This window comes from Epinephelus moara, chromosome 4, assembly GCF_006386435.1.
Source record: "Epinephelus moara isolate mb chromosome 4, YSFRI_EMoa_1.0, whole genome shotgun sequence".
In the NCBI taxonomy this organism is placed as follows: Eukaryota; Metazoa; Chordata; class Actinopteri; order Perciformes; family Serranidae; genus Epinephelus; species Epinephelus moara.
The window spans coordinates 35942221-35956668 of NC_065509.1; the positions used below are offsets into that span (position 1 = coordinate 35942221).

Here is a 14448-nt window from a genome sequence, read left to right on the forward strand (position 1 = left end):
TCTGTGTTATGAGACGCATTTTGTAAGGGTGTCTCATCATTTGTTTGCCAAGCGAGAGGGTTGCACAAGCTGTGAACTGGCAACCGAGAGAGGACACCTCGACTTCAACCCCGCTGATTAAGAAAAAAGAGAAGCCGCTGGTCAGTGAACGCATCCTAGCTGACACATAATGTTTCCAGCCACCAGATATACAAGTAAAGGTAAGTCGGCTAATGGCTAGTTAGCTAACATGTTGTGAGTGTGCTGTGTTTGACGTGGACAGAGACGCTAACTTTCTCACCCACAGTGTTGTCAGTTATCTTTATATCATCTATAAGCTTACTGCAGCCTGGTGTAGAGGGTTTATATGTTATATCTTCGTGCCTAATAATGTTTTAGGTGTTTTACAATGCTAGCTGTACCATTCGCAGTGCAGCATGCTTATTTGTATGTTAGCATCTAGCTAAATGTAGGTTAAAGTTGAACCAATATATAGGTCACATGAACTGTGTCCTTGTCCTGAGTTGTATGTCCAAATTACACTTTTTTAGACATGTACAGGTGTTATTAGTAGCTTGTTGTTTTGTACGCTGTGGGAAATGTTCTGCCACCCTAAAAGGATGTTTATTCGCAGCCTTGGACTTTGCGTTTAGCTCAGCTGTGGGTACCCAGAAACTAGCTAGCATGGTGCTACAGCTGCAACCTGCTGTGACAGCTGCTTGTCTTTTTCACCACATTAGCTGCCAGTATAGTTGTTTCTTGTTTTGCTGTTAGGTTATTTATAAGTTCCCTTGCTATATTTTGCCACCTGGCTCAACATGTAATTATTGCATTTATTTGACATTATTCCAGTGTATCTCATCTGTGTTTTAATATTTGGGAACCAGATCAAGCTCAACCAAACCAGTGTGGCCACTATCTATACAATGTACAGCCACATGCCCACCAGTTGCAGCTGGTCCTAACCGGGTGCTGTTTTATCTCGTGCAGCCCACAGGTGCATCAGGGCCTTGAAGACAGTACAGACAGAGCACGCTGCCCCTCAGATCTGCTGGACACTAAACAGGCGGACGTGCTCTTCGGTGTCAACACCACGCATCACAACACACTACACTATCCATCCTAGAGAGAAAGACTCGAGATGGGAAGGTAAGACACTGCACAATCTAGAGCAGTGGCTCTCAAATGGTGTGCAGTGATGCCAGTCCCAGGTGTGCCGTGGGATGTTGGGATAAACACATGTTATTAGAGGTGTAAATCACCAGTTTCATCATGATACGATTATATTGATTCTTTGGACAACGATGCAATATTTTACGATATAAAGTCTGCTACGATATGATTTCGATACGCTACGATTCAGGGGTCTGTCATCGATATTAGGTGATATTAAATGCCCATTTAACACAGTCTGTTACAGAACACGCTGCCACCCCTTTCTTTTTTACTTTGCCATAAGACATATGAACAACACAAATAATAAGTATAGTAAAGTTCACATAAAACTGACTCCATTAACAAATAAAACATCAAATGTGATAAGTTAACCTTCAGGGCTTTCTGTGAGAGAGACCTTTCTTTCTTTCTGTTTCATAAAACTTCAGGAATATCTAGCATAAAGCCCTGAAGGCAAACTTCTCCAAACAGCCATAAAACACAAATGAACAACAAGATCATTCAACAAAAGTGTAACATTCAGTTCAGTAATAACCATCAAGGTTCATGGACAAAACCATTCTTTTTTGCCAATCACCCATTATTAGCTTTAGCATGCTTACATTGCATAAATTAGCGTAGTGGCTAGCGTACATTTATCCTCTACTCATAGCTTAAACAAATTACATGCAGCGTTATTATTTTTCTTACTCACCAGTGGTTTAAGTCACTGCATCTCCAGACCGACAGCTCGGTTGTTTTTCAGCCAGCATGCACGTTTTTTCAGCTGAACATTGTTAAAACAGAGCAGCTGATGTTGCTAAAGCAAGAAGTTATTGGAGTGAGACGCTCGTCCAGGTCGTGCCCCGAGCAGTTGGGGGTTCAGTGCTGTGCCCAGGAGGCAAACTGGCACCTCTCCAGCTACCAGTCCATGCTCCATATTTGGTCAGGACGGGGACTTGAACCCGTCCTAACGTTCTAGTGTCCCTGTCAGGAGCCTAACCTGCTGTGGAGTATAATGTTTACACTGAATAAAAAAGTAACCCAATCTTCATATAACTGTTTGATTCATTAGCTGGGTTTATGATTGTATGTAGAAGAGTATTTATTCTTTTTGTATTTTTTCTGCAACTCAACAAAGCTCAGTGTACTTTTCACCGATGATATTCCTGCAATAAAACTTCTTCAGCCAGTGAGACTTTCCTGCCGACTGAAAGTATTAAGAAAACCTGCAGTACCTCTTTCCTTTGACATTTTCCTGTAATATATGGAATTGTGGCCTATAGTGTCTTGTATCATATATATAGAGAAAGAGAAATGTCACTGTGGATTTGCGGTGACAGGAGGGTTTGACCAAGCTCCACAACCCATGATGTCATGTGAAACCTTTGACATGTAACATACACATGGTGGAGAATCAGTGTGAATAAGCCCAAGAAACTTGTATCTTTGCCCACTGAATTCAGCTTTGAGATTCACAAAGTTTGTCATGAGTTTCAGTGGCTTCACTGCAAAATTGGACCCTAGTTCTGCCAGTTTTTGTTCAAGGCATTGCGAGGTGTGCCACACATGGCTGGCTCCAGTTATCTTCTTAAAATATTGCAAACTAAATGACAATGCAGTGCCTCTCTCATTCTTTGATATTTCTCTCTTATGGTTCTTTCCCAGGCGTCGAAATGGAGAGGTTTGCCGACGAGGCAGATGTGGTGATAGTAGGCGGGGGCCCTGCTGGTCTCTCAGCAGCCATTCGTCTGAAGCAGCTGGCCAACGAACATGGGAAGGAGCTGCGAGTGTGTCTTGTGGAGAAGGCCTCTCAAATTGGAGCACACACCCTGTCAGGTGCCTGTCTGGAGCCCTCTGCCCTCACCGAGCTATTTCCTGATTGGAAGGAACGAGGGGTGAGTGTCTTATTCAGCAGTGAGAATTGATGAAGGCCTTATGTTTTATACAATAAGATGATGGTTACCTCAGGTGCTCCATGCTGTTGTCATATGATGTGTGATGTCTTATGTGACTGATTGTCAGCAACGCTAAATATAACATAGCTACACATACAGTACAGAGTGGGATATAGCACGTACACACAAATTCCTGTGAAGTCAGACTCTCACCAACACACATTGTGCTCTCACCTCAGGCACCCCTGAATACTCCCGTGACTGAAGATGTGTTCAGCATTTTAACAAAGAAACACAGAATCCCTGTCCCCATTTTGCCAGGTAAAAGCTTGTGTTCTGTTTGAATAAATGAAGGTTTGATGTTCTCTCACCCCGTTGGTCTGACAAGTCATTTACAGGTTCTGCCCTACAGTGAGGATGTGCTATTGATAACAGAGATTGACAAGTTGACATTTACCACTGGGAGAAAAGAGGCTACAAAGAGTTAGGGGGGTTTAAAACAAAGAGAAAGGATGCGTCTGCATTTCTTCAAAGGCACAGTCTGAAAATAATAAGGGATGCTACATCACTCAAACCGATTAAACTTGCTATCAGGCAAATTCTGTCTTGACAAAAAGGTGGAAAAATCACTCCTTGGCATCAAACTGGTTTGTGGGTTTGGACTTGGATCTATCTTGCCGTCTGCAGGTCTGCCCATGGCGAACCATGGTAACTACATCGTGAGGCTGGGGAACTTTGTGCGCTGGCTGGGGGAGCAGGCGGAGGAGCTCGGAGTGGAGCTGTATCCTGGTTACGCTGCAGCTGAGGTGAGACGTCCTTTGAATTCCTTTAATTTATGGTGTGACAATTGCATGCAATATAAGTAACGTAAACATGTGTTCCTTTTCTTTTCCTTTTGTACCTCTCATAATGTACTGTAGTTGGGTAGGTTGACAATGGCTGTGTAGATCATTTGTCCATGAAAAGGCACATCTTAAACCTCATTGGTTTGATTTTTTTGGCCTGATCAAACTTAAAAACTTTTAAAAGAAAATCTACAAGTGTTTACACCACTGGGCTGAGTTTATGGGTCTGTCTTTGTGTAGGCAGTTGTCAGTCTGACTAACTGCATGTTGACTGTGGCTATAAACCTGCCGTTGGCTGGCTATTGAGACCGGTTGAACGCTGCCCCAAGATGATTGTGATTGGTTTAAAGAAGTCTAAACAAGCCCAAGTATTTTTCTCCCAGTAGAAAAATTATATATGGGTGCTTCTAGACCGTCCTCTAGCTCTGACACATACAGCGCTGTGGGGATAGGTCTGGCTACACAAGACTAGGCCATTGCTGACTATGTTGCTTTGTAGATCATTTGTAAATTTGCCTACATTGTTTTCGATAAACTGCTTAACATTCCTTTGTCTTCCTGTGCTACACATGAAGGTCCATAGTCTTCTAGTCTTATGGATTTCCATTAAGTATTTGTGGCGGCATGGTGGTGCAGTGGTTGGTATTGTCTCCTCACAGTAAGAGGGTTCCAGGTTTGAACACTGAGGTCGAGGAGCCCTTCTGTGTCGGAGTTTACATGTTCTCCCCGTGTCAGCGTGGGTTTCCTCGGGGTGCTCCAGCTTCCTCTCGCAGTCCAAAGACATGCCGGTTGATTGGTGAAGCGAAATTGCCCGTAGGTGTGAATGTGAGCATGAATGTGTTATGTGTCCCCCCTGTGATAGTTTGGCGACCTGTCCTGGGTGTACCCCACCTCTCACCCAACGCCAGCTTGTATAGGCTCCAGCTCCTCCACGATCCCCAACAGGATAAGCGGCTACGGAAAATGAGTGAATGAAGTATAACATGTTGGCTCTTTAAAGGCTTTTTAATATTTCCATTCTCGTTTTCCAAACTTTTCGGGGTTCCTGGATTGCCTTTCTTGTCAGTACTGTTGTTTCCTGTTCTCCACGAGCACCCGACACAAGGTTTTGATCCAAGTGCAACCAGTTGTCTCTCTTTTTCAACATATTAAAGTTACTTGACTTTTTTATGTAATGTCTCCTCTATGATGAGTGCAAAAGGTGGAAAAGGTAAATCAATTTTTAGAAATTGGTCACAGACATACACATACACGTTTGTTTGTGCCTGTTCATCCATTGAAATGAAACGTGTACAGCTTCGTGCATTAACCTTTATCTGTGTTTACTTTTGTTAAGGTTTTGTTTCATGAAGATGGAAGTGTGAAAGGAATTGCCACCAATGACGTAGGCATCGCCAAAGATGGCTCCCCGAAGGTATTATGCAGTAAAAAAACAAATGATTTAATGTCACTGTCCAGCTGTAGTCCCTTTGTCTCCACACAAATAGCGTTGATACATGAGGCTCTTTGAAAAGGCTGTAAAGACGAAGCAAACCAACAAAAGCAAGAGCACGCCTCATACATAAAAATGTGCATTTACTGATCTCCTTCAGCAATAACACATTTACAGAATGGAGGGCTTTATAATGGTTGCCAATATTACGGTTGCAGCATTTTACCTCATCATTCAGTACATTGTCATGATAACATAGAAACGTCTTTTCTTCTTTAGAAGGTTTGTACGTGTTCTTTTTCCCTTTATGTCAGATAATACCAAATGTTGTGTTCCTCTACATAAAGTGATTTCCATGTAACCATTATCTGTGTTGTGTTCAGTATCTTCTCATTCATGCAATACATATTCATGCGTCCTGTCTCTCTCTTGCTTCAGGATGTGTTTGAGAGGGGAATGGAGCTCCATGCTAAAGTTACGTTGTTTGGAGAGGGCTGTCACGGCCACTTGGCCAAGCAGCTTTACAAGCAGTTCAACCTGCGTGAGAACTGTGAACCCCAGACCTACGCCATCGGCCTGAAGGAGGTAAATAACCTGCACCACCCACATAAAGGCTAATGCTGGAGAGAGTATCAGTCAACCTGTCTGCGGCCTTAATTTAGTTTCACCTTAATCTGGTTTGACTGATCGTTCCTAACGAGTAAAGTCCATCCTGAGGAGACAGATAAAAGGGTTACTGTAATGTGTCTACACTGGGGATTCAACACTGTGTACACAGTCTGGTGAGACACTAGAAAACATAAATGCATGGAGTTAAATGGCGTGCTCACTCTTATATAGCAAAGCCGATCATTGTTAGAAAGTATCAGTGGATTTAATGAATCCTCTGCCCATCAACAACTTTTGTCCCTTTTGTTTTCTAAGTTGTGGACGATTGATGAGAAGAAATGGAGGCCGGGCAGAGTGGAGCATTCTGTGGGCTGGCCCCTAAACAGAAACACATACGGAGGATCCTTCCTGTACCACCTGAATGAAGGAGAGCCGCTGGTGGCGCTGGGCTTTGTGGTGAGTGGCTTTGTGCACGTTCTGACAGATGATGTAAACAGATGTGATGCGGCCAGTAAATAACCGCAGCTTGAGCTTTTAAGTAAACACCCGAGTCGTTTGCAGATTTACATGATCAATGTTTGTTATTTATCCTGCAGAGGAAAAATACATACAGCCTTGAATTGATTCTTTACATTTCACTGTGAAATCTGGTGTGGAAATATACTGTACATTATCATAGTTATATTCTAACACAGCAAAAATGTGTGTCTGTGAGCTTAAAGTATGTAATTCCTTTTATCTGTTATAGCTTTAATTTAAAATCAGTTACATTTTCTGAGTCAGTCTAGTCACAATACCTCTTGTTAACAAAGTAAAAGCATGACTTAAGGAAACTTTCTAAACCAGACATGCCCAAAATCTGACCCAGGGGCGCCAACTAATTCTAGATGGCCTGAGAGTGTTCACCTCATGATGGTATACAGTTTGTAGACATTCACCAAGCAGGGACTAATGTGTTTGCATAAACATGGGTGGTAAACAAGCAAACGAATAGTTACCTAACAGCCAACGTTTCCTGCTACGTAACAATGATGGCCGCGTGTTTGCTACGTTTGCTACGTAGCCGTTAAGTCAACACTCAGGGCCGTCGCCGTCACATTCACCCATTCACACACACATTTACACACTGGTGGCCGAGGCAAGCATACATGGTGCCACCTGCTACTCGGTAACCATTCACACGCACTCACACACCGATGGAACAGCCATTGAGAGTAATTTGGGGTTCAGCATCTTGCCCAAGGATACTTTGACGTGCGGACTGGAGGAGCCAGGGATCAAACCACAGATTATCCATTCAGTGGATGACTCGCTCTACCTCTGAGCCACAGCCCACACACATGGATTTGGTCGTTTGCCCCTTCTGTGTTTTCGCAGACACGCAGACCTTTGTGCTAAACTATATTTTAGTAAGCCTCTCCATGCTCCCTCAGATTTATAACTCATCACAGGCTAACCTGAGTGGACGATGAGGTCGTTGACCTGGTTTGGCTTTTATCCTGACATGCAGTGTGAACTTTGGTAGCTGTGTGAAGACAGGCTGTTGCCTCTCTAGATTGTTACATAACCTGTAATTTTAATTTGCTGTGGGTTTCAAAGACGTTCTGGAGACAAAGAGGATGATAAAAAACTTGATTTGTAGTGTCAGTGCGTCGTCGCAGATGTTTGAAGCTTGGCAGAAGTGCAACACTAACACAGAAGGATATGGAAAATTTAATTGGATTTTATTTTTTTCTATGCCATATTAGATTTGGAAAATAATTAAACACCCTACCTTTTTCGAGTTTTAATTTTTCTAAGATGTTTGTTGTTGGGACTGAGCGATATGGAGAATATAAAATAAGTAAGTTCAGAAAATTATGTCACTTTACTGTTACGCAGCCTTTTAAACCAAGAAAACTCAACACTTATGNCATACATACATACATACATACATATACATACATACATACACACACCCTTTTACATATCAACATAACATCAATATCTTACCTAGCACTATGTGTTGTAGTTGTTTTTTTAATGACTGGTATTTATTTCCCCACTCCAGATTGGTCTGGACTACACCAACCCTTACTTGAGCCCGTTCAGGGAGTTCCAGCGCTGGAAGCATCACCCCTTCGTAGCTCCCACACTGGAGGGAGGCAACAGGATTGCATATGGAGCCAGAGCACTGAACGAGGGAGGATTACAGGTACATGTCTACCTTACATATTGTCAGTATTAATAAGGATACTTGTTTGACACAAATCAAACATGCCTGTTGTGTGAGTGCAGCTGTGTCACTGGAGGAACCACAAGACGCACTTACAGATTATATTGTGTAATACGGAGACGACCGTTGTGCATGACTCATTTACACTACAGAGTTCTTCGTCAGGGATTTTTGAAATGTGCTCCTACGTTTATATTTAACCCTTTAAAACCTGAGAAAATTAGCCCGATTCCTGTCAAGAACACACAACAAAGTCAGTGAGCAACTTTACAAAAAATTACCCAAGAAATTAGAAGTTACAGAAACTTTCCTGACAAATAGTTTTAAAAGGTAATAAAAAGCAAACAAACAAACAAATAAGGAAATAACCTGAAAAAGTGCTAAATATGATTTTAATAATACAGTTATAATAATTCTAAATTTCATTTTCTGGGCTTTTTCCCCTAGTTTTTTTTTTAATAGTTTTTTATAATTTCCCCCCCTCTCTTTCTTTTCTTCTTCAGGTTATTCTTCTTGTCACGTTTTACTGTTTCCTTGCAATCTGCATGACATTTCTTGCCAAGTTGCTCATCGCCTTTTTAGCAAGTTTTTGAAAGGAAACCAAATCAATTTGCTCGGATTTCAAAGGTTTAAAGGTGCCTGAATGCAGCAGAACTCATCAGCACAAGTCTTCATTTAAGATGTAATTTACTCAGCAAACAAATTGATGTTGTCACGGTAGAATGACGACAGAAATCAGTAAATCATTTTTTATAAATTAATTAAATTGTTTACACTACCACTGACACATTACTGTGTGTTTGGTTTATTTATAATATACATCGAAAGCGGTCTGAAGCGGTTAGTTTGACTTCTCTAATCTGTAGTTTCAGGTGTCATTTTATTACTGGTGCATTTTAATACAGAAAATCTTAATGCAAGGATAGATAACATCCTTCGATCTGTCAGATATGCAACATCACTCTTATTGGGCAAAGATTTTAGAGATTATTAGCCAAGTTGTACCAACTGTTTCAAACATAGATTAAATTTGAAGTGCCACTATATTAAAAAGTGTGACAAGATAAAGGAGACAAGTTATTGCAGTAGGATGTCATTATACTATAGGACATAGCTGAAATATATGGGGCATGGAGAGAATGTGAAGTGGGTTTTTTAACCTGCTACAATGATCTTTGTAGCGTGTGGTTACCTGGCAGACTGTGCAGACTGAGTCTTGGAAGTGAAGCTAATATAAACTGGCACTGAATTAATTAACTGCTTGTTTTAATCACAGGATAATGTGAAATGTAACCGCTCTGTCCCTGTGCCTCTGGTGCAATGTGGTATTTAGTTTTAGCATTTTCGTTTTTACACAGTTGGTTTTTACACAGTTGTATGTAGTTTTACCTGTCAGAGGGTTGCGGAGCCACGAGAAAATCAAATAGACCAGCAGCAGCATGTGGTCAGTGTAGCAGCTTCATATTATCATAATGGACCTGCTTTGCTGCAGATATGCTGCAGCAGACGTGTCATGCTGCGTCTGTGCCCCATGTATTTTGGCCGTGTGTAGATAGTGCATCTGCTGCAGTGGTAAATCCAACTGGGAGCAGACCCCAAACAGGCTTATGTTTCCCATTAGGGATTATATATCCCAGCAGGTACTGGGGACACATCAGGATCCTCCATGATGAGCTGGAGCACGTGGCTTGGGAGCTGCAGAAAATAAATCACATGATATAAATGAAGGCTCGTTTAATTCCCCTAATTTATTGGAAATTTAATCGAAGAAAATACCAACTGTTTGCTGCTCACTAACCACATGAAGCACATGACCAAATCTTGTTTCCATTTAAGAAATATAAGTAAACTGAGATCTATTGTTTCAACTGATGAACAGGAAATGATCACACATGTCATTATGTCACCCTTCTCCTCACTGAGTGTGTCTGCTCTTGCTCAGCTGCAACCAATCCAGAATGCTGCTGCCAGACTACAAACTAGATCATATAGACGCTCTCATATTACCCCGTTGAGTTTCAAATTCCAAATTCTCATTCGTACTCACAGAGCGTTACAAGGTCAGGCTTTCTCTTGTGTGGCTGAACTACTCAACCCATGTTCTTCAGCTGGCTTTCTTGAATCGAATACGCTGAATTTGTTGTCTGTCCTTCGCTCTCGCCTTAAGAACCGTGGTGATCGAGCTTTTGTACACCATCAGTCAAAAAAATCACAGCAAACTACTACAAGAACAGGACAAAGGGAACAAAGGCAGAAGGAAAACAACCTAGACGACCATTCTTCATGGTACAACATCAAACTGTTTATTATATTATGCACATTAGTTGACACCTCAGATGATAAGAAACGGTGCAGCTCATCAGTGCGTCAGGTTACAGCGGTCTAAGTGCCCCATATGTTCATGTCATGTCTCTCAGGTTGTAACAAAGTCTTTCATGGGAGAGTTTTTAGCCATTTCGTCAAACCACTCCTTCACCGATACATCTCCTTTAGTTTTCCAATGCTGCAGCACTATCTTACATCCAGTAATAAGTGCTATCCTGCACAAAATTTGGTGACTGTTAAGCCCACTTCCCTTTGGCAGCACATCTAATAGACAAAGTATTGGCGTCAGTACAAGTGTAGAGGACATCACTGTATTGATGAAGGCAGTACGTGGCTCACAGTCACTTTGTCTTCTATGTTTTGTTTTCTTGTTGTCTCATGCCTTTGTGAAGCACTTTGTGACCTATGTCTGTGAGAAGTGCTATGTAGATAAATTTTACTTACTTATGTTTTTCATTTAAAGCTCAAAATATCCAGTAGAATTATGGACAGGCTGCACAGCGACTAAATTCTTAAAATGCATTTAGAAGTGTATGATCTCCGAAAGTCAAAGGCAGGCAAGTTGAAAACGGGCATGACCTCTCTCTTCTTCCTCTCCAGTCTATCCCAAAGCTGACTTTCCCCGGAGGGCTGTTGATAGGCTGCAGCCCCGGCTTCATGAACGTCCCAAAGATCAAAGGCACCCACACGGCAATGAAGAGCGGCATGCTGGCTGCCGAGGCCATTTTCCCCAAAGTCACAGCAGAGGAGCCGGAGTCTGAGACAGCAGGTAGAGAGCTTAAGACACATTAATAGTCATGATAGAAGCACCAGTAGCTGTTTGTATTTAATTCCAGTTACTCAGAAACCATGCCAAACAGGGTGTAGACAACTCTGAAGTTACAGAATAACAAACACTGCAACAAGGCTGGGTAACAGGTCATGTCAGGTGTGGCATTTGCAGGTATAAAGGTTCAGGCAATAAACTCTTTAAATATGAGTTTCCCAAGCAGCCAGAGGAAACTCAGCTGAGGTTTGAGGGGGACAAATTCTTGCAGGTCTATCAATAAGAAAAACTGCAATGTTAATAAAACTGTCAGAGGGAACAGTCTCAAGGATCATGACAAAAGTGGCACTATGGTGACTTATTTACTTCACAGTTAAAGTCGTTTTTTATGGTATTGTGCTGGTTTTATGTGCCAGAGTTTGAAATGATCAGCCTCTCAAACTTCAGCCACCACCCCTGTTTTATTGAGGTGGATGCAATTTAATGCTTCTCAAACTACAATGAATGAAATTTCAAATACAACTGCGTTATATCTGAAACTGAGTCCTTGTTGATAAGGAAAGTCCACGTACCTGACTGAAGTGTTTGTGGAGGGATTTTGTGATTCTATACAGGCAGTCGTTTTTAAATCTTTACTTTACAAGGTCAAAATCAGTCGAGGCTTTGTGCTGGAAATGTGCAGACATGTAAACACGACATCAGCAGAGCAGAAATGAAATCCTTCAGTTAATTTATTTTTTAAATCCTCCCAGGACTCCATGTACCTGAGTACGCTGAAAACTTGAAGAGCTCGTGGGTGTGGAAAGAGCTTCATTCAGTAAGAAACATCAGACCGTCCTTCCACAATTACTTTGGCCTGTACGGTGGCATGGTCTACACAGGAATCTTCTACTGGATCTTTAGAGGGAAAGAGCCGTGGACGCTCAAACACTGTGGTGAGTATCACGGAGCAGAATCTCTCTGTATATATCTCTCTAATGGTACAACCTAGCAGGAGGAATAAAGAAAGATCAGTTGTAGAGAAAAGAAAGCTCATGTTTGATGGAGTCAGTGTGAAGAAGAGTAATAAGCAGCAGTGAAATGAAAAGAACTGAGGTAGATAAGATGTTTTTTTATTCTGAAAGGTTTTAAACGTGGTATAAAAAGCATAAAGCACATTGAGAAATTTGTAATGTTGTCAGTGGTGCTGCTGCAGATAAGCAGCACGTCACATAACCAGTGGTTTTCCCTCAGGTCAGGTATGAAGTCACTTTATCTCAGCAGAGAAAATCAACATTTTGTAACCGTCTCTGCACAATCTGTCTCAGGCCTCGATGCACACCAGCTGAAACCGGCCAAAGACTGTACTCCCATTGAATATCCCAAGCCCGACGGCAAGATAAGCTTCGACCTGCTCTCCTCCGTGGCTCTGAGTGGCACCAACCACGAGGGGGACCAGCCCCCCCACCTGACCCTGAAGAATGACGGCATCCCGGTAGAAAGGAACCTGGCCGTGTTCGACGGGCCTGAGCAGCGTTTCTGCCCTGCAGGTAACACCATCATTCCTCATGAAGAGCATCCCCCACACAATGTGTCAGGGTGCTGATAAGAGTTAATCTTTACCACAGACTGCAGCCAGAAAGGAAATTCAGCTTTTTGTTGCATTTAGTGTCACACTAATATAAAGTCACAAATGAATCAGGACTTGTAAGCACAGGTCACATGCACTCACAGGGGCTGTATTTAGGAGGTTAAGTGATCTTAGCTGAAACAATTAGTCAATGAAAAGAACATTTATCTGCAACAGTTTTATAACTAATCTCCAGTCAGGTCATTTTTCAAGCCAAAATGATGACCGTTCTCTGGTTCCTCATGTTTGGCTGATTATCTTTGGCTTTTGGGCCGATGGATCAAGCAATATAAATATGTCAACTTGCACTGAGTACATCAGAGGGACAGCTCATGTTAGATGTTTTGGAGATGAAGTCAGACTGAGATGGTTTGGACATGTTGAGAGGAGGGTTAGTGAATATATTGGTAAAAGGATGCTGAGGCCTAGAGGAAGACCAAAGAGGAGATTTATGGATGTAGTGAGAGAGGACATGATGTCAGCTGGTGTAAGAGAGGGTTAGATGGAGGCAGATGATTCACCTGTGGCCACCCCTAAAGGGAACAGCCGAAAGAAGAACTTGCACTGTAGGAACCACAAGTTCTTTTTTTTAATCCTTATTTCTGATGTCTTCATAAACTTTCAGTCAAGAAGCTTATTAGAAGAATAGATTAATTAAAGAACATAAGTTGCAGCCCTGACTTCATTTATATTACACTTGATAGTGTCTGTGCCAGCTGTTAAAATTTACACCATGGTGCTCACACCAGTTTAAGTAGGGCTGCAATTAATGCCGACAACTTTTCATAGTGAATTATTCGTCCAATTAATCATTCAGTCCAGTGATTTTCACACTTTTTGTGCCTGAAGAACACCTGTATTTATATCTGTGCATAATAGACTTTATAACATGAGTTATCACTCTTATCATGAAACAAATTATTGTTTTTATTTATGAATATCAAATAACAATTAACAACCGACCATTACTCATGAAATATTTATGAACAAAATATTTTGAATTTTAAATGTTTTAAAATCACATCAAAGCACCAGTAACATCCATTTAAAAGGAAAAGAATGTAAGACTAGTCCATACCCACTGAGTGCACAGTTGCCCACGTACAGTTTCACATGGTGTGTGTTTGGGATACATGTCATAGGAAATTGCAGATTAAATAGTCAACTGAACCCATTAAGAAGAGCAATGTATTCAGACAGAGTTTTTGTGAATTTGATAATACGATTGCTTTATTGAAAGTACAGTAGTACCATTGCCAATAGTGGGATAGTTAGTGGGCTAAAACTGTACATTAGCAGTTGAGGTAGCACGTTGAAAGGCAGATAGTTGAAGTGTTTATATGTTGTATTGACTCAAAAGTGGGGCGCACTGGTAGTTCACATGGGAAAGGTGCGGCTAGAAGTGGGGCGCACTGGTAGTTCACATGGGAAAGGTGCGGCTAGCCCTTGTTGCAGCAGCATACCACGCCATGACTTAGTCATACCAAAAATTAGAAAAGAAAAACAAACATTGGTCCACAGGGGGAGCCACAGCGATCGGTCGCATTTTAGCCATTTTTAAGCATTTTTCTGTTGTTATAGCGCCACCCAGTTGCCAGTTAGAGTTAAATTTCTC

The 14448-nt window shown here is 41.7% G+C and overlaps 1 protein-coding gene across 1 annotated transcript in view; it reads left to right on the plus strand.

Annotated features, from left to right (window-relative positions):
- Positions 1-14448, plus strand: part of etfdh (electron transfer flavoprotein dehydrogenase) — an 18749-nt gene continuing 4301 nt past the window's right edge. The window contains exons 1-12 of the mRNA XM_050042474.1: positions 1-200; positions 970-1128; positions 2803-3032; positions 3272-3353; positions 3720-3838; positions 5214-5291; positions 5748-5894; positions 6234-6374; positions 7969-8112; positions 11059-11227; positions 11977-12159; positions 12532-12753. Coding sequence (XP_049898431.1) covers positions 170-200; positions 970-1128; positions 2803-3032; positions 3272-3353; positions 3720-3838; positions 5214-5291; positions 5748-5894; positions 6234-6374; positions 7969-8112; positions 11059-11227; positions 11977-12159; positions 12532-12753 — 1705 coding nt within the window. The 5' untranslated portion in view covers positions 1-169. The remainder of the gene's footprint in view (positions 201-969; positions 1129-2802; positions 3033-3271; positions 3354-3719; positions 3839-5213; positions 5292-5747; positions 5895-6233; positions 6375-7968; positions 8113-11058; positions 11228-11976; positions 12160-12531; positions 12754-14448) is intronic.